This window comes from Nematolebias whitei, chromosome 6 (assembly GCF_014905685.2).
Source record: "Nematolebias whitei isolate Nwh7 chromosome 6, NemWhi1, whole genome shotgun sequence".
In the NCBI taxonomy this organism is placed as follows: Eukaryota; Metazoa; Chordata; class Actinopteri; order Cyprinodontiformes; family Rivulidae; genus Nematolebias; species Nematolebias whitei.
Genome location: NC_056503.1, coordinates 6,552,983 through 6,572,042, shown reverse-complemented (window position 1 = coordinate 6,572,042; position 19,060 = coordinate 6,552,983). Strand labels below are relative to the sequence as shown.

Below are 19,060 nucleotides of genomic sequence, written 5' to 3'. Positions count from 1 at the left end.
GTTAAACTACAAACTCAAGGCCCGGTGGCCAAATGTGGCCCTTGTTGACATCTTATCTGGCCCCCAAGATCATATGTGAAACGTAAAATACTTTTATCGTTTGAATTTGTTTCAGTAATCTTTGTTTATGATGTCAAAAGCACAACAGAGAACGTCAAATGAGACCAATCAAACTCTTGTCGAGGACCCTGTGACCAAGAAAAGACGCTGGTTATCTGATTTGAGTTAATGTAGAGTCTGAAATTGGCCCTAGTTTGAAAAAGGTTTTAATTTTGGCCCCAAGTGAGTTTGACACCCCTGCTTTAAACGATTAGAAGACTATCCTACTTCATACCATGTGTTTCACTTCTTTATACGTAATCAACATACAGAAATAAAATATACGTGTATTTTTGTCATGAATTTAAAGTATGATATGACTAATATTGATCCATGAACATACAGTAGGTTACCTGTGAGCTTAATCTACTTTTTTCCTAGTTTTTTTTGCGGGATGCGAACTAGCACGGTCAACCAGCAGACGGCTCGGCCAGCAGGGGCGCTAAAGACAACTCACCCGGAAATGTTTGCAGCGAAGAAGAAGAACTTTACAGTAGACGAGTTTCCTTTGCTAACCACCGCTCGCAACGATGGAAGAGTCAAAAAAGAAAGAGAATAAACAATCAGAAAAAAGCGATGAGAAAGAAAAGGATAAGGAAAAGGGAGGGCAGTCCTCTGGAAAAGATAAGGAAAAGAAAGAGGAGCAGGAATTGGTAAGTTTGAGCATTTTTCTCATTCAAGAAGCGCTATCTAAACTAACGCTTCGCGTTAGACATGAACTGAAGCTGAGTCACTGCCGCTGTGACATTACTGTGTAGGCCGAAATTGTTGGCATTTAACAAAAAGCTAATCTGTGAGCTTAAAGTTTCGCTATCTGTGAACATTACACCCATAACATGTTACTGCTTTTGCCTCTTAACATTTGAACACATTATTTTTCATTATTAGCCCAGTTAGCCTAGCCTCCGGCCACGCTAATGTCAGCTTCCCATTTGTTCTGAGCGGACTGTCATCAGAGGTAAACTTAAAACCATCAGCCTCAAGGAGCTCACTATGATGTAAATAATCGACTGAGCAACTATATTTAATCTACATTAACATATCAGCGAGTATAGCAGCTGTTTAGTTTGTCTGTGTGCGATTTAATGCAATTATGGACAATTTCTCAGATTATGTGAAATAGTGTTATTTGTGTAAATTATTGTATTTATAAACACACGAAATGTAAATATGACCCTTAAATAGTCTAATACTTTTGTAATGAGGTCATAAATGTTTAAATTCTGTTTACTTGCCTTTCAAGTTACGTGTCTTATGACAAAGTAAAGCTAGCCAGACATTAAATGCCCAAATGAACACATTTATCAGAAATATAATTTTTTAGCTTCCAACCCAAAAAACAACAATCCAGACATGTTTGACTGGTTTTAAGCATACAAACATTGCTTATAGGCCAAACACACAAGCATAAAGCCAACACAAACAAACTCAAGTACCATTATGCTGCTTTCATTTATTTAAAAATGTTATTTTAATCTCTAACCATTTTAGGCTTATTTGACTTCTCTGTATTCTCTTAGTAACCCCAACCCACCACCACCCACACACACTTAGTGTGGAAAGACCCATAATGGGATCCTCCTGACCCCTAACTTTCTATTAACTGATAATATAGTGGCCATAGACCAGAGAAACACATCTGTTTTCATACCTAGGACTGGTATGGGCCTTCAATAACAATTCTTGTGTGTGTGTGTGTATGTGCTATAAATATAAACTGGCCTGCTCTCAAGTTCACATTTGTCATATTGGCTTTTGTGTATTTGTTTTATTTGTATATTATAATTTATCCTTGTTGTTATATAAATGTAGGAAATTTGTGATGCTTGTTCTATGTATTTTCATTTCAATAAAACTTTTTTTGTTTGTGTATGTTGCACAGTTTCACTTTTTTGTAATTCTGTTGAGCTGTCTTGTTCTGTCTGATACATCAAATCTCAAATTTTCTTACAAATGCTCAGTCAGAGGAAGACAAGCAGTTACAGGAAGACCTGGAGATGATGGTGGAGAGGTTGAGTGTAAGTGTTGACACACTTCTTTAATTCTGTGTGCCAGGATGTGAGATTCCTAACAAGGTTAAAGAGCATTTTACTTTTTTTTACAGGAAAAGAACACATCGCTGCACCACTCTGCCTTAGAAGAGCTGCGCAGACTGATTCGCTCCTCAACCACCTCCATGACCTCAGTACCTAAGCCTCTGAAATTCCTGCGCCCACATTATGGCAAACTGAAAGACATCTATGAGGGCATGGCTCCTGGAGAGAACAAGGTAAGCCTTCCTCTATGATGTCCATAAATTAAAATGTGTTTGAGGATTAGGGGTGCAGATCTCAGTGTCGGATTGGATTCAGATTTTTTTGTGTGTGTTTGTGTGTGTCGATAAGATTCAGAAATTATTTTCGATTCAGAAATGATTTTTCTATTGAAATGGTCATAAATTTTGTTTCAATTATGTAACTGACTAGCTGAAAAGATTAAACAACAATGTAAACAAATACAACATTTATTTAAAACAATAATTTTAGGTTCTTTATTGCATCAAATCTTTTTGCATCATTTTATATTTATACCAAAATCAGAAACAAATATAGGAGTGCATAAAATTCTGTAACTTAAATTACCAGTATTAGGTTAGCTTAGCTACCTGGATTTTTCTAAAATAAAAATCTAGGAACAAATAATTCATCCATTCATCATCTTTACCCACTTCTTCCTTTTCGGGTCACTGGTGCCCATATCCAGCCATCACTGTGCAAGAGGCTGGGGACACCTGGACAGGTCTCCAGTCCATCACAGACGAATAATTCAAAATATATAAATACAAAAGTAAACAGCCTGTCATACATAGTGTATTAATCTTTAACTCAAAATAAAATACAGACTTCATATCCAACAATTTTCAATCGGGTCATCTGGACAGTTTTTTTTTTTTTTCTGAAACATTTCCCCTTCCATCCAGAAGGCTTCATCAGTCAAGGAAACACAACACAAAACTGATTCTTCCCCCAACAGCTTACTCCAAAGTGGAACAAACTAGTTATGTTGGTGCTAAGATGGTCTCTTTGGCACGCCCTCTCCTCCGGTGCCAGCCCTCTCCCTCGTCAACAGTCATGTCAAACTGGTTCAAAACCAACAAAGTACATGCTCAATAATCCAGACGGAAACATGTCCGAGCACAGCTTGTACCAACAGTTTTTGAGCAATGGTGGGGAGGGGGGCGTTCAGTATGAGGGAAGAGACACCTTTAGCTTTTTAGCTAGAGCTCTGTATTGCGCGCCGCTAGCTTAGCATTATGTCAGTGCCGGGTGGGGGGGTCAGTTTGGTAGGTGGCGTGCTCATTTTTGTTGACGGGGTGGGGCACCCCGCTTGCATAATGGTAGTGGAAACACTGGACAGGAACTCACCAACATTGACATGGCCCAAAGTTCTGGGACTGATGAGACAAAACTGGAGCTTTTTGGCTTCATTCACATAATTTTTTATTTTAAATGCTAGGCCTGTCGTGATAAACAATAAATCAATTAATCACATGATAAATGAAAATTATCTACCTAATTTTCATTTATCGGCTTTATCATTTCTTCGTGTCTCTCTCTTTATTCTGAAGACACTGGATGACAAAAATCTCAACTCCGGTGGTCTTCACTGACCCCTCCCTTTCTCTTTTCTCTTTAAAAACGGTTGTAACTGTCAAAAATCACATTTTTGGATCGTTAAAAGCAGCTAAGCTGAGAAGCTAAGCTAACAGGTCGACCTCGGGGGGAAAAAAACCTCCGTCTTGTCGAAGCTCCAAAATTCACGGTTTAAACTTGTCTTCGTGTAAAAAGTTGTTTTTCTCTGCAAAAAGAAGCTGAGAACTTGTTTACTGATGTTTAATTAAAAGCTTTGTGTGAAAAATGCTAAAGAGCTCAAACCACACAGAGCGTCCACCATTTTTAGAACTGAAAAAGAAGGAAGTAGAGACAGCCCATGTCACGTCAAGGGGGCTCCCTCCCATTTTTCTTAGAGACACGCCGCTCGCTCCCTCACTATCCATCCTTCGGTTCAAACAGTTTTATGCTGCCATCCGGTGGTCAAAAGAAGATACTACATGCAAAACAAATTAACCAACATTTCTTCTTAATTTGACAATAATTACTATCCATCCATCCATTATCTTTACCCGCTTATTCCATTTTGGGTCACGGGGGTCGCTGGTGCCCATGTCCAGCAATCACTGTGCGAGGGGCGGGGTACACCCTGGACGGGTCGCAAGTCCATCACAGGGCCACATAGAGACAAACGAGACAAACAACCATTCACTCTCTCATTCACACCTAGGGACAATTTAAAGTTACCAATCAGCCTAACATCCATGTTTTTGGTCTGTGGGAGGAAACCGGAGTACCCGGAGAAAACCCACGCATGCACGGAGAGAACATGCAAACTCCACCCAGAAAGGCCCCTGGACCGAGGTTTGAACCAAGGACCTGCTCGCTGAGAGGCAGCAGCTCTACCAGTTGCGCCACCGTGCTGCCCACAATAATTACTAATTATTGTCAAATTTCAAACAATATTTTATTGCAATAATTTCTGAGACAATTAATCTCCCAGCAAAATTTATTATCGTGACAGGCCTATTAAATGCTGGTATCTTCAGATGTTTTAGTGGCATTCGATTACTTTTATTCCATTGTTGCAGTGGAGTCCCGACTCAAACTGCAGTGTTGATAAATATTTATTGATCACTCTACCCAACATGTCTTCCTTCAGAACACCTTCATAAATGATGTTAAACTCGTGGTTTATTGTTTCTTTGTTTTAGCAATTCTGTGCTGATGTGGTGTCAGTGCTGGCCATGACCATGAGCAGTGAGAGGGAGTGTTTGAAGTACCGTCTGCTGGGCTCTCAGGAGGAGCTGGCCTCCTGGGGACACGAATATGTCAGGTAAACTGTTGTACCTCAAGCTTGAGCGTCAGTGTGGCTTCATCAGCTTTTTTATAGACAACTTTCACGAAGAAAATAAAAGATTTTACTTTGGATTTTGATAAATTGCAACATTTCTCTACTAGCAGTAGGAGTACAGTGAAGCAGTAATACACAGAGTATGAGACGGTCATTGTAAAATGTGTGCAGACACTTGGAATAAAATCATTTTCTTGTCTTAAAGAACAGGATTTCTGTTTCTGTTGTTCTTGGTCATAACTTCCTGTCTCTTCTGGGTCTGTCAGGCACCTTGCTGGTGAGGTGGCTAAAGAGTGGCAGGAGGTGGAGGAGAGTGATAAGACCCAGCAGGAGATGCTCATGAAACTTGTGAAGGAGATTGTTCCCTACAACATGGCCCACAATGCCGAGCATGAGGCCTGCGACCTGCTGATGGAGATCGAGAGGCTGGACATGCTAGAGGACTACATTGATGAAAACGCTTACAGCAAAGTTTGCCTTTACCTCACAAGGTTTTTACGGATTTATTTTTTCTCCGAAAGCACAAACTATATTTTATAGATAAAAACATGTTTTGGGGCCTAACTCTATATGAAACATCAGCATGTCTTGTAAGTCTTTGCCTTTCTTTATAGCTGCGTGAGTTACGTTCCTGAACCAGAGAACTCGGCGCTGCTGAGGTGTGCCTTGACCATCTTCAGGAAGTTCAACCGTCACCCAGAGGCCATGCGCCTCGCCCTGATGCTCAACGACATGGAGCTGGTAGAAAACATCTTCACTTCCTGCAAAGACATGTAAGGACTGTAAGGCAGAAAGCTCTGGGTGATGTGGCACAAATACAACACGAAGTGTAGAACTTTTAAACTTTTGTTATAGTGCAGACTTAAAAAAAATCATTATTATGGTATTGAAATATTCAAGTCGTTTGTTTATTAGTTTCCTCTAACACACTCTGTCGCTCTTAATGGATGGTGTTTTTCAGTGTCATCCAGAAACAAATGGCCTTCATGTTGGGCCGTCATGGTGTGTTTCTGGAGCTGAATGAAGACGTGGAGGACTATGAGGACTTGACGGAGATCATGTCCAACGTGCAGCTCAACAGCAACTTCTTGGCTCTGGCCAGAGAGGTAGAAAACAACAGAATACAAAGCAACACGTTTAACAGAAAGTGATGATATTTTTGCTTTGCTTGACTTTAAAATGAACAGAACTTATTACAAAAACATTTATACTGAAGGTATTTATTTATGCACAACTTAAAAACTGGATACAAGAAGTGTAAATTCAATCAACACAAATTGGCACCCACAATTATTAATGTAGTCGTTATATCAGGACTTGCACCCAGGACGTGGGTGCAAAAGGAACGGCAACCACAGGTTGACCAGTCAGAAACTGTGTGTGGTGGAAAAAGAGGCAAAGAACCAATACAAAACTAATCAATCAGTCTGGTTCAATAAAATGTGCCGTAAAGCTGTGAATGATCTGATTTTAAGTTAAAATTTTGGTTCATTGATGTTTTGCTGCAGATCACAAATAGTAAGAATGCAGTATCAACTTGTACTTAATAAATATGGTGTGCAGAGGGCAGCCTGCACTCCGTCATTTAAACACAGTATAACCCCCCACACCCCCGTCAAATATTGTAGCAAGAGCAGTGCATGAAGCCAGCACTACTGTTTGTGAGTTAAACTGAAATACAGATGTCAGTGCTGACGTGGTCTGTTGTACAAATGTAACGTTTAGAAATCATTTCATTTCTTCAAGCAGGAAGGAACGTAGATTATCAACACGGTGAACGGGTGCTGACACAGCAAGCATAACAACACGGCACACACAACAGGAGGCATGGAAATCTTCCACTTTAAATTATTTTAGATTTTACAACTCCAATCCCCAAAAAGTTGTGCAAAATGTAAAAAAAAATCAATGCAATGGCTTACAAATCTAATAAAACCATATTTTATCAGAATGGCAAAGTGTTTCCTGCTGAGTCGCCCTCCTGTAACAAAAGTCTGTGAACATATGAGAACAGACCAAACGACAACTGTTTTAGCGTGAACGTTGTCCCGTTCCTGTCTGATGTTCTAGCTGTTCAGCAGTCCTGAGTCATCTTTATTATTTATTTATTTTTGCTGGATGGATACGTTGTTTTAAAATTTGTATATAATTTTCTGCATTGATTGGCCTTTACAGATGTGTAAGCTGTCTAAAGGTTCTAATGCACCCCTATATCATCAGAGAGGCAGGCTTTTGAACTGTGCTGATAACAGAATGGATTGTTTCTCTCTCTTTTAGTATAAAAAACGTGTGGTTCACAAAAACATTTCTAATTTTTATTTGTCTGACCATAAACCAGTTATCCATTTCGGCTCAATCCATTTTATAAAAGCTTTGGCCCAGAGAAGGTCCTGGTATTCCTGAAAGATGTCCACACAGGTCTTCTTGTTGCCACGACAGAGCTTTAACCCGCATTTGTGGAAGGCACAGTGAACTGTGTTCACAGACAGCGATTTGTGGAAATGTTCCTGAACCCATTCAGATTCTACAACGTCTTGAAATCTTATGAAGATATTAAGAACTGTAGGGAACAGTACATTCAAAGACAGGAACATTATTCTCAAACTGTTCAATTATATTTAATATTCTCAGACTGAATACCACCTGTCTATGTGTACAAGATTCATCTTTAAAACCTTATACAAATATACAATATTGGACTTGTCCTTTGTATTGCGCAGGCCAACAATAAACCAGTGCTATGGTTAATAAACAACAGACGGTGGTGAAGACCAGGTGGCTGTCACAGTTTAAGGGACATGATCTAATACAGCGTTCACCAGTGACACTTGGAGAACAATGTTGCATGATTCATAGTGTGAGGTGGATGTCTGTAGCTTTTACTTCAGTGTGATGTCTCAACACGTTCCACTTTGTGCCTTCCAGTTGGACATCATAGAACCCAAAGTCCCAGACGACATCTACAAAACACACCTGGAAAACAACAGTGAGTCTGTGTGGCTTGATTTAGTCTTTAAGTTGGTGGCAAACATACTCATCATGAATAAATTTAATAAAAGTCTAGTTTAAAGTCAAAGTAGCAGTTGGTTTGATGACATGTGTTTGCCAAAGAACAATGTGTTGCATCACCTCTGTGGTGCACGTTACAGGGTTTGGAGGCAGCGGCTCCCAGGTGGACTCGGCCCGTATGAACCTGGCCTCTTCCTTCGTGAACGGCTTTGTTAATGCAGCCTTCGGACAGGATAAGCTGCTCACAGATGATGGCAACAAGTGGCTTTACAAGAACAAAGACCACGGTAGAGAAACGCACCATACGTCTGAGATTCAAGCTAATTTCATTCAGTTGTTGTTGCCTTTTCTTGCTGTTACAACAGTTGGTTATTTGTCCACAGGCATGCTGAGTGCTGCTGCCTCTCTGGGCATGATCCTGCTGTGGGATGTGGACGGTGGTCTGACTCAGATTGACAAATACCTATACTCTTCTGAAGACTATATCAAGGTATCATCAGTTTAGGCTTAACTTTATGTTGCTTAACGATGAATAATTCTTGACAAGTGCAACATTTAAACACTTGAGCAACATTATTATCAGTAGTTATTCATACTGTTTCAGTAATTATTCAACGGTTCGTGTATTTGTACCCAGCCATCACAGTATTGACATCGGTGTTGAATACCTGAAATCAGATGAACATGTTAGTCACATGGCTAACAGTCAGCGGCCACTTGTGTTGGGATTCTTTACACACCTCATTATTCAATTCAGAGGGCTGTGATGCGATTATAAAACAAATATTCTTGCATCTTGATTTTCTGCAATATTATGTTTGTGAGTAAACATCAGGAGACAGCTGGGAAGCTCACGGTGTTTATCTAAAACACTGAAACTAATATGCAGACAGAAACACAAATATACAAGCTAAAACTACTAAGTACTGTAAAATCAAGTGTGGTTCATATATTTTCATACCTAATAAAAAGTGCACATAACGTTTCATAAAACTTTATAATGTCAAGACTGCTGACCAACAATTAGCTCTCAAGCTAACGCAACATTGAACATGCCATAGAAAAGCTAACGTGAATAGCATTGATTTTATCCCTGAACTGTATTCACAAATCAAGCTTTTCAAAGTCAAGTGGAGCGGGGCTGCTTTATCTAGCGCAGCTGTTGGCAACCGAGAAGCTAAGCTAATCAGATCCACGCTTTATTTAATCCCACAGTAGGTTTACCAGTGGTGCACTGGTCATAAAAACAGTCTTTCAAACATGTTCACATTCTCTGTCCTCCGCTATTCACCATAAAGTTATCAAATGTGTTACACTTAAATAAATAAATTAACCAAAGAAACATCCTTCACTGTTTGTTGTTTAAACAATCGCGTATGATGAAGGCCTAATTACCGTAGTATTGACCGCAACAGAGTTTGTTTATCTTTGCAGAGAGACGTAAAGATTTCAGACAAACGATGCATTTAAAGATAAAGTTACTAACACCGGATATCCTTACAAACTGCAAGTTCAGTCTGACAGGACTGGTTGCCATGACTACTGACAACGAGGCTAATGTCGTGAAGGCGGTACAACTGAACACTAACGTTAGCTTGCTGACTTGACACATGCAGCTAATGACAAGCGGGGTGGAGGACTGAAGATAATTTATTATTGTTGATTTTTATTTTTTTACAGATGAGTTAAAATAAACTTATCATGCTCTTCAAAAAAATATGCAGCTAGTATTGTTCTCTGCTTCATCTGTGCTGAAGGGCAAAAGTGAAAGTTAAGGCCATGACTTGAAAGTAGTCTACGTGCGCCCTCTGCTGGATATATTGTACAATTACAGCTGGTTCCAGCATATTAGGAGTGATAATTAGAAGTGCTTATATCCATAATGGGACAATTATCACCGATATCGATTAAACCCCAAACGTCTATATCGCCCCCTCCCGATATATCGGTCAGGCTCTAGTATTTATTGTAATGATAAAATTGTCTCTTTTCCAAATCATGGTTTTGACTTTGGTCTCGCATAAGTAGTTCTTCAGACTTTAGTAATGGAGGAAAAGGTGTTAACAAAAATGTGTTGGGGTTTTTCTTTCTTTTAAAACCCGTTTCATCCATCTGCCTTCAGTCTGGTGCCCTCCTCGCTTGCGGCATTGTAAACTCAGGTGTGAGGAACGAGTGTGATCCTGCTCTCGCTCTACTCTCTGATTATGTTCTCCACAACAGCAACGTCATGAGGATAGGCGCCATCTTTGGGTGAGGATGTTTACATGTTGTAATAAACATGGTGAAGCCCTTGTGCTGTGACCGAGCTTTGTTTCTTGGTCCTTCATTGAGCCTCATGAAGTGGTTTCATGTGCTCGATTTGAAGGCTGATACCAGTTTGTCTTGATGACTGTTTTCTTGGTTTCAGGTTGGGTCTGGCCTACGCTGGCTCCAACAGAGAAGATGTCCTGTCTTTGCTACTTCCTGTCATGGGAGACTCCAAATCCAGCATGGAGGTACGATTGTGTTTCATCGTGAGTCTTTGTTTTCTCCCACCCAAGGTTCAGTTCAGCATCATGTAAGTGTGTGTACAACCTCCAGGTGGTTGGAGTGACGGCACTGGCGTGTGGTATGATTGCTGTGGGTTCATGTAACGGTGATGTGACATCCACCATCGTCCAGACCATCATGGAGAAGAACGAGCAGGAGTTGAAAGACACATACGCTCGCTGGCTGCCTCTTGGTTTAGGACTAAACCACCTGGGTTAGTAAGGACATTGCATGAGGATAATAAAATAAACACCGTTTGACATGTTTTCTCAATCATTTTAAACAAGTTGTGATTTTTTTTTTATCTTTAGGCAAAGGAGAAGCAATTGAAACAACCCTGGCAGCTCTACAAGTTGTCCCTGAACCTTTTCGCAGCTTTGCCAACACACTAGTGGACATCTGTGCTTATGCAGGTGAGCCTCGGAGCAGCAAAAATTAACTCTTAACTGCACTGTCATACCTGCACTCATCCAGATGTCAATGTCTTTAAACCAGCCTGCTGCTTGAAACACTGAAAAGCTGTGCTCTCTTCTCTGTAGGTTCTGGTAATGTGCTGAAGGTGCAGCAACTTCTTCACATCTGCAGCGAGCACTACGAAGCCAAGGAAAAAGAAAAAGAGGAGGACAAAGACAAAAAGGACAAAAAAGACAAAGACAAGAAGGACACTGCAGCTGACATGGGTTCCCATCAGGTAAAGACTTTAAGAAGACTTTATTATACCCATTTTAGTAAGTAAAACAAATTCCCAGGGTCTTGATGAAATGTCTTAAACAAGTTTTCATCTGAGTTCAACTGAATTACAGTACAGGAGTTACTTTTTTAACCATTTGATCAAAGCAGCCAGTTTAGCTGCTCCATTGTTTTACACTGTTCTTCGTGTGTTCTTGGTCCTACACCGTGTGTCCCATATTAGAACTACTACAAGGTGTACCTAAACATGAGCCCAACCAGCAGACACCAACCTGATTAAAACATACAAGACTGGTGGTTTCATTTGTTTGTTCTCATCTTCAGCTTGATGGTGGTGCTGTACCTCTCTTTTAAGCACATTCGTTGGGTTGTTGGACAAACTGACCCAGGTTCCTCAAACAAAATAAGAACTGAAGCGCATTCAAGTCCAATCAGGAATTCAAAAGTTCTAACTTTTAAGATCTTAATTGTTCAATTTAATCTGTGAGACAGACAAAAAATAAGGAGCTCCAGTCAGGCTTGTGTTTGATGTATGATTAATGATGTAACTCTCCCACGTCTGAGGTTCACTAAAAATGCACCACGTTGTGTGAGTGCATGGAGACAAAGATGGATGAGGCCATTATTTCTTCTGTGGCTGGCATTTTTTGTCTTTAGGCATTAAGTTTGAGAAGCTCACTGAATTACATATTTTCAGGCTTTAGTAATCAAAATTAAATTCATGACAATTTTTGAGATCAAAGTTATTTTAAACTAGAGCCCGACCACTATGGAAGTTTTGACCATCGCCAATATCTATATTGGGAGGGGAGGTTCATGCCGATAACCGATATAAAGGCTGAATTTTTTTTTTTAGTTTTGTCCTCCCCCAATAATCTAACAGCTACTTTTTAACCTGTTTTAACACTTGAAGTCTGAAACGGTCTTCCTAACGTGCGTTCATACTTTCTATCCTCCACTATTCACCATAAAGTTATCAAGTGTGTTGCAAAAATATGAATTAAATAAAGAAACACACTTCACTGTTTATTGTTTCAATTGTCAGTCATGTATGGTGAAGGTCTAATTTGTATTGGCCACAGTGTTGTTAATTTTTTTCTTTGCAGACAAGTAAAGATTTCAGATGAACAATGTATTTCATTGAGGACAACAAAGATAATGTTTCTAACACTGATATATATTTACTGCTACATTAGATTTATTGTTCTGGATCAAGTTTTACAAGGCAATCGCCTATGCTAGGTTATCTAAATGTTAGCTTGTAAACTTGAGAGGCACGTAGTTAATGACAAGCAGGTTGGAGGACTGAAGAGAATTAATTATTGATTTATTTTCCAGATCAGTTAAAATAAACTCACCATGCTGTGTTCAGCAAAATACTCTGCACAGTATTGATCCCTGCTTCATCTGTGCTGAACGTGAATTTTATGAGCTGTTTACACGACGTACATTATAAGTGAAACTGCACCTTTCTCTTTTTTTTTTTTGTTGTATTTTGTTTTGTTTTTTGAATGTTCAGAGGACCAGATTTAACTTTTTTTAGATTTTTCTATTTGGATTATTGAGCATTTCATCAGGATACTTTCTCTCTGTTGTTCAGCTGTTCATTTACATGACACATGCCCCCCCCCCCCCCCCCCCCCCCGCTGAATCCAGAGGTTTTTCAACCCAGGTCTCAGTGGAGATTTTCTGGAAATCCGCCTGCAGAGGTGTCAAAAGTCCAGCAGAAATGTTAAAGCACATGCGCACTACGGGCGTAATTTCACGCATGCGTGGACCAACGGCATATTTCTATGAATAATGGAGGCAGAGTATAACATGCTGCTTTCTGTGCTACAAATGATGGAATATATTTTGAGTCTCGTAATTATTCTACGGCCGAATATAGCTGCTGTGACCGACATCTGTGTTGGAAGAGACGCCAGTCGGATCACGTTCCAAATCACTAATGAGCCTGTCGAGACAGGCGTATATTTCACGAATTGCGCTGGAGAATAACATATTAAAGTACTAAATAATAACAGTAACAATAATAAACAGTGTTTCTGTTAGAGGTGGGAGATTTAATGAAGCTATCTGAGCTAAATGAAGCTATCTGGACATTATGTGATTTAAATGGTGATGTGAATCATATCTAAAGATATGACAATATGAATAGCTAAGTACGTTACATCCCACCACTGTTGCTGGGTGTTGGAATGACTGCAGAGCACAGATTCATCACAGGTTTATTTGGACACTGTTGAGACAATGTGTTTGTCCACGAACCAGACGTAGGCATCACAAAATACTTACTGAGCATGAGTGTCTGTACAAAGGTCAGTTAACTGTGTGTGTTATGATGGTGTAACACAAGCTGATGTGAGGCTCTTCTTCTCAGGGTGTGGCTGTTCTTGGCATTGCTCTGATTGCCATGGGGGAGGAGATTGGTTCTGAGATGGCACTGAGAACATTTGGACATCTGGTCAGTCGCACCACTTTCTCTTCTCTGTTTACTTGTTACAAGTCTCACTACCAATCTTTTTTGCTCCTGCATTGTCTTATGCTAAGGTGCATTAACTGTTGTATTTTTGTCACATTAGTTAGAATTGTTTTTTTGTTGTTTTTTTTTTACTTTTTCCAGTCTTTGTTTCTGAGTTTTGTTTTTGCCTCTCATTTACACTTTTTTTGTTTCTGCAGCTCCGTTATGGTGAGCCCACCCTGAGACGAGCCGTACCCCTGGCCCTGGCTCTCATTTCTGTGTCCAACCCTCGTCTTAACATTTTGGACACTCTTAGCAAGTTTTCTCATGATGCTGACCCAGAGGTGTCCCACAACTCCATCTTTGCCATGGGAATGGTGGGCAGTGGTAAGTGTCAACGTTAGTAATAAAAATTCACACATGCTGACAAACAGTACTCAGTTTTGGGTACTGCCTCAGAGGCTCTGATGTCCAGAAGTCTTTGTTTGACTGTAAATGAACTGAAGTTTAAATATAAAATGAAAATAAAAAGTTACGGCTAACATTCCTTGAAGGAATGCATCTTGCTTGTCGCCATCCTTGCCAAAGATTTTTAAACTAAAATTATCTCATGTTGAGAAGGGATGAGGTTAGAGCCACTTTAGTCAAACCTAATAAATAATATTGTGTGAGATTTCATGCATTATTGGAAGATCTGTCAAGAGAGACAACAAAGCAAACACATTATCACCCCCATCTCTCGCACCGCACCTCAACTTCACTGAGAACATATAAATAGGCCTGTCACGATAACAACTTTTGCTGGGCAATTAATTGTCTCAGAAATTATTGCGATAAACGATAGTATTTGAAATTTGGCAATAATTAGTCATTATTGTCAAATTTAAGACAAAATGTTTATTTTGTTTTGAGTGTAGTACTTTTTTTCGACCACCAGATGGCAGTATAAGACTGTTTGAACCAAAGGATGGATAGTGAGGGAGCGAGCACTGTGACTCTTTAAGAAAAATGGGAGGGAGGCCCCTTGATGTGACATGAACTGTCTCCATTTTTTTCCCATTTTTTTTTTGTTCTCAAAATGGTGGACGCTCAGTGTCAGAGTCAGTTTCTTTGTCATTCATGTGGTACACACATGTGGTACATGTGGTGGAACGAAATTTTGTACACAGGGCCCCAGTTATGTCCAACAATAAAATGTAAAAGAAAAACAGTAATAAGATCTAAGATATGAACTAAGAAAAACATCAACTAAATATAAACTAAGCACTAATAGCACAAACACAATACGTCGAACAGCAGCACAAACACGAGTCTGTGAGCAGATGAGTACGAGTGAACACATCAACATTGAAACAGATCAGCAGCAACATGATGTGGTTTTTCACAGTGATTATTCTGGTTAGAGTTTCATGAGTCTAACAGCTTCAGGGTAGAAGCTGTTCCTCAGTCTAGTGGTTCTACACTTAATGCTCCTCAACCTCCTTCCTGAGGGGAGCGGGGCAAAAAGTGTGTATGCTGGGTGAGTGGGGTCCTTCTTGATGCAGGTGACCCTCTTCCTGCATCTGGACGTGTAGATGTCTGTGATAGTGGGGAGACTGACTCCAACATCTTCTGTGCAGCCTTCACCACTCTCTGCAGAGCTTTTCTTTCTGCAGCTGTGCAGCCTCCACGCCACACGTTGATTCTGGAGCACAGGATGCTCTCCACTGCACACCTGTAGGAGCTTCCCAGACCAACTCGTCTCAGCCGCCTGAGGAAGTAAAGCCTCTGATGAGCTTTCTTGATCAGGCTGGTGGTGTTGTTGCTCCAGCTGAGGTTGTAATTCATATGTACACCCAAGTACTTGTAGCTGGAGACCACTTCCACTGCAGATGTGTTGTGGTTTGAGCTCTTTAGCATTTTTCACACTAAGTTTTTAATAAAAAATCCGTAAACAAGTTCTCAGCTTCTTTTTGCAGAGAAAAAACAACTTTTTACACAAAGGCACGGGTTTCAACTGTGAATGTTGTAGCTTCGACAAAACTGAGTTTTTTCCCCCAGGTCAGCCTGTTAGCTTAGCTCGTAGCTTAGCTTCTCAGCATAGCTGCTTTTAACCATCCAAAAACGCAATTTTGGATGGTTAAAACTGATTTTAAAGAGAAAAGGAGGGGTCAGTGAATAGTTCTGGAGTTGAAACTTTTGTCATCCAGTGTCTTCAGTAGAAAGAGAGAGACACGAAGAAACGATAAAGCTGATAAATGAAAATGAGGTCGATAATTTTCATTCATCATGTGATTAATTGATTTATTGTTTATCGCGACAGGCCTACCTGTAACTGAACTGTTACATTGTAAAGCATCATCATAAGCGTACAGACATGTCCAACTTTTAAACGTAACCAAACTCCTCCTAGCAGACAGAGTGCGCGCAGCCTGTTTGAATGTCTCTCTCAGCATGACTGGCTGTTTCTGCTGCTCTAGTTCTTGAATAAACAATATTGATATTAAAAGACGTATATTTGTATACCCAGTATTATAGCAAAGGTATGTCTCCAATTATATTTTTCCTCCAAAACATAAAATCTTCTCTGTGTAAGAAACTTTTTGCTCTGTTTGGAAATAAAATTGTATCAAAGCAAAACAGCCTTTTAGTATCAAGCTGTAGGAGTTGTATCACTGCAATCACCTTTTACAGGTAAACGTACAGTTTGAGGGTTGATGATGGAGTTTATGGGTTGTGTCAGGAAGGGCATCCAGCGTAAAAACAATCACCAAGTCTTCGTGTGAGTTAGTTGGCTGTGGTGACCCCTGAAGAAGAGCAGCAAAAAGAAGAAGATGATTGTTGTGTTTAACGACAAAGTCTGACCACAAGTTTTATTTCTACCACATCAAATTTTAGCTCTTTATTCATAACATTAGACGAGTTACACTTTTTTTGGTCGTCTACGGTCAGTCAGCTGTGGCAAACGTTAAATTGAAGGGATTCAATAAAATAAACCAGTTGTACATGTAGACCACAGCGCCCCCACTCCCCATGCAGCTCTGCCACTTTTGGACGTGGAGCACAGATTGTAGCAGCTCGGCCTTCAAACCCCCGTTCCTCCCCCCGACAACCGTGGGCAATACAAACATAGCACTCTTATGACACACACACACACCTGCCTCCAACTCCACTCCCCCCCGGGTGATAACTGTTGGCACAGAGCACTGGACGAGTGCCCTCCCATGACAAGTAACTTAGGGGAAACACTGGAGTACATCCAGTGATTTAAGAGTTTCAGTAAAATCCATACACTTGTTCAGAAGATATTTTGCTAACACAATAGATAATGAACTCGCACACGGACATCCACAGCTTCAGTGGCAGTTGGCGGTTGAATTACCGTAGTTAAAAAAGTACATAAATTATTTTAGCTTTGCTGAACTAAACGCAGAACATTCAATTTTTTGTTCCATTTATTTAAACCATTAGGCCGAACCTTCTGCTGCAGGGCTGTTTTTCATCCAAAACAAGGGTAAACAGTTGTTTACTGTTAATTAATGGAGGGACATTTACCAATTGCCATGGTTTTATTTGGTAATGTTTCATTTTACAAACTTAATCACAAGCTGTTCGTGTTTTAACAACTCCTTTTAGTCACTGGCATATTTAATGTTTTCAATAAACCACCTTCTTTTTTCTTTCAAAGACCTTAATGTGCCAAACTCCCTTCACTGTTTAATAAAGTGCGTGTTGTTCTTTCTCGTCAGGCACAAACAATGCTCGTCTTGCGGCCATGCTGCGACAGCTGGCTCAGTATCACGCCAAAGATCCCAACAATCTCTTCATGGTCCGACTGGCACAGGTAGGTGGCTGAACAAGAGCCTGCGTCACACTAGAGTGATCTTTTGGAAAAGTGTGAGTGTGTCAGAATGCTGATGGACTCCTGGTTGCTCGTGCCTTCACAGGGTCTGACTCACCTGGGCAAAGGCACACTCACGCTCTGTCCCTACCACAGCGACAGGCAGCTGATGAGTCAGGTGGCCGTGGCTGGACTGCTCACAGTGCTCGTTTCTTTCCTTGACGTCAAGAACAGTGCGTTTATTTTCCTCCGTTTGTTACTGTTCTGTTGGAACGTTACTTCACTCTGAGGGTTCTGTGTGCTCATCTTGCAGTAATCCTGGGCAAGTCTCACTACATTCTGTACAGTCTGGTAGCAGCCATGCAGCCGCGGATGTTGGTCACGTTTGACGAGGAGCTCCGACCGCTGCCCGTGTCCGTTAGAGTTGGACAGGTAAAGCCTGAGAAACTTCACCACTGTGAAGTCTTGATTTACCACAATGAAAGAGGTGTTTTACACGTCAACTGAGGGATTTTACAAAAGTCCGTTTGACACTTGGATCATGAGAAAAGCTTCTTGGTTGAATGAAGAGGAGTGAAGAATAAAAGATTTATCAAATCACAAAAACAGTACACTCTTGTAGGAGGTAAATGATTGTAGATTTTTATAAACGATGAGCTGCTTTGGCTAGCTGTGTCCAACGTGACAGCTGCACGGGCAGGTGTTCAATTTTATTTTCTTAGGCTTATTGAGACCTGCGGTCAACTTCTAAACAGTTTTTACTACTTCACAGCTGTATGCTCAAACATTATTTCATAGACAGGCCGTCAGTTTTATAATATATACAGTAGTCCCTGGTTTATTTCAGGGGGGTCTGTACCTTGAAGCCTCGTGATAAATGAAAAACCGCGAAGTAGAAATAGTAGTAAGTAGTAGTACAAGTAGTAAGTAGTAGTTTATTTTAGTTTATATGAGTTTTAAACCCTTCCCACACTCTTGCAATATTCTCAATAATGTTTCTAAACCAAATGCTCTAAAAGAGCACAGCATGTCATGATTTCAGCTCCCTGACTCCGGCTGCACTCTCGGCCACGCCCACTTCTCAGCTCTGCACAAAGATCAGCTGATCAGCTGCAGGAGGAAGCTTCTCCCACAGCTGTGAGCTGCACAGAGATGCAGCGGGTGCTAAATAATTTAAAATAATTCATTTTAAATAAAAAATTTCATGCCAGCCAATTGTGCGGCTCATCCATCAATCAGCCAGTTGTGTGTCATGTCCAGTTTGAAAAACCACGATAGAGCGAGTCTGCGAAAACGAGCCACGAAGTAGCGAGGGACTACTGTATATACTTATTTACATCAAATTCTAAAGCTTATTGTAAAGCAGAAATGGCATTAGCAGCTTTCTGTAGCACTTTCTGTGCAGCGTGGGGTCACTTCTTACAAGAATATTATATTCTGCCCAATAAAAATGTGTAATTAAATTAAGTTGCAGTGTAAAGGTTTAATATTTCTCTCACTGCTTGGTT

At 40.3% G+C, this 19,060-nt stretch overlaps 1 protein-coding gene across 1 annotated transcript; it reads left to right on the top strand.

Annotated features, from left to right (window-relative positions):
- Nucleotides 1-533: 533 nt before the first annotated feature.
- psmd2 (proteasome 26S subunit ubiquitin receptor, non-ATPase 2) lies at nt 534-18,059 on the top strand. Its single transcript, XM_037678449.1, has 20 exons — nt 534-752; nt 2,061-2,117; nt 2,204-2,368; nt 4,904-5,025; nt 5,310-5,534; nt 5,658-5,816; nt 6,005-6,149; nt 7,969-8,029; nt 8,193-8,339; nt 8,436-8,542; nt 10,175-10,302; nt 10,460-10,547; nt 10,633-10,795; nt 10,893-10,994; nt 11,121-11,272; nt 13,652-13,735; nt 13,951-14,119; nt 17,461-17,555; nt 17,659-17,785; nt 17,866-18,059. The coding sequence occupies exons 1-20, from the start codon at nt 630-632 to the stop codon at nt 18,057-18,059; spliced, it is 2,613 nt and encodes an 870-aa protein (XP_037534377.1). The 5' UTR covers nt 534-629.
- The last annotated feature ends 1,001 nt before the right edge of the window (nt 18,060-19,060 follow it).

Bases quoted from the DNA above. Each gene is read 5' to 3' on its own strand.
- psmd2 (XM_037678449.1), top strand. From the start codon at position 630: ATGGAAGAGTCAAAAAAGAAAGAGAATAAACAATCAGAAAAAAGCGAT. The intron at 10,303-10,459 runs GTGAGGATGTTT...TCTTGGTTTCAG, and splicing joins AGGATAGGCGCCATCTTTGG to GTTGGGTCTGGCCTACGCTG. The intron at 10,796-10,892 runs GTTAGTAAGGAC...TTTTATCTTTAG, and splicing joins TTTAGGACTAAACCACCTGG to GCAAAGGAGAAGCAATTGAA.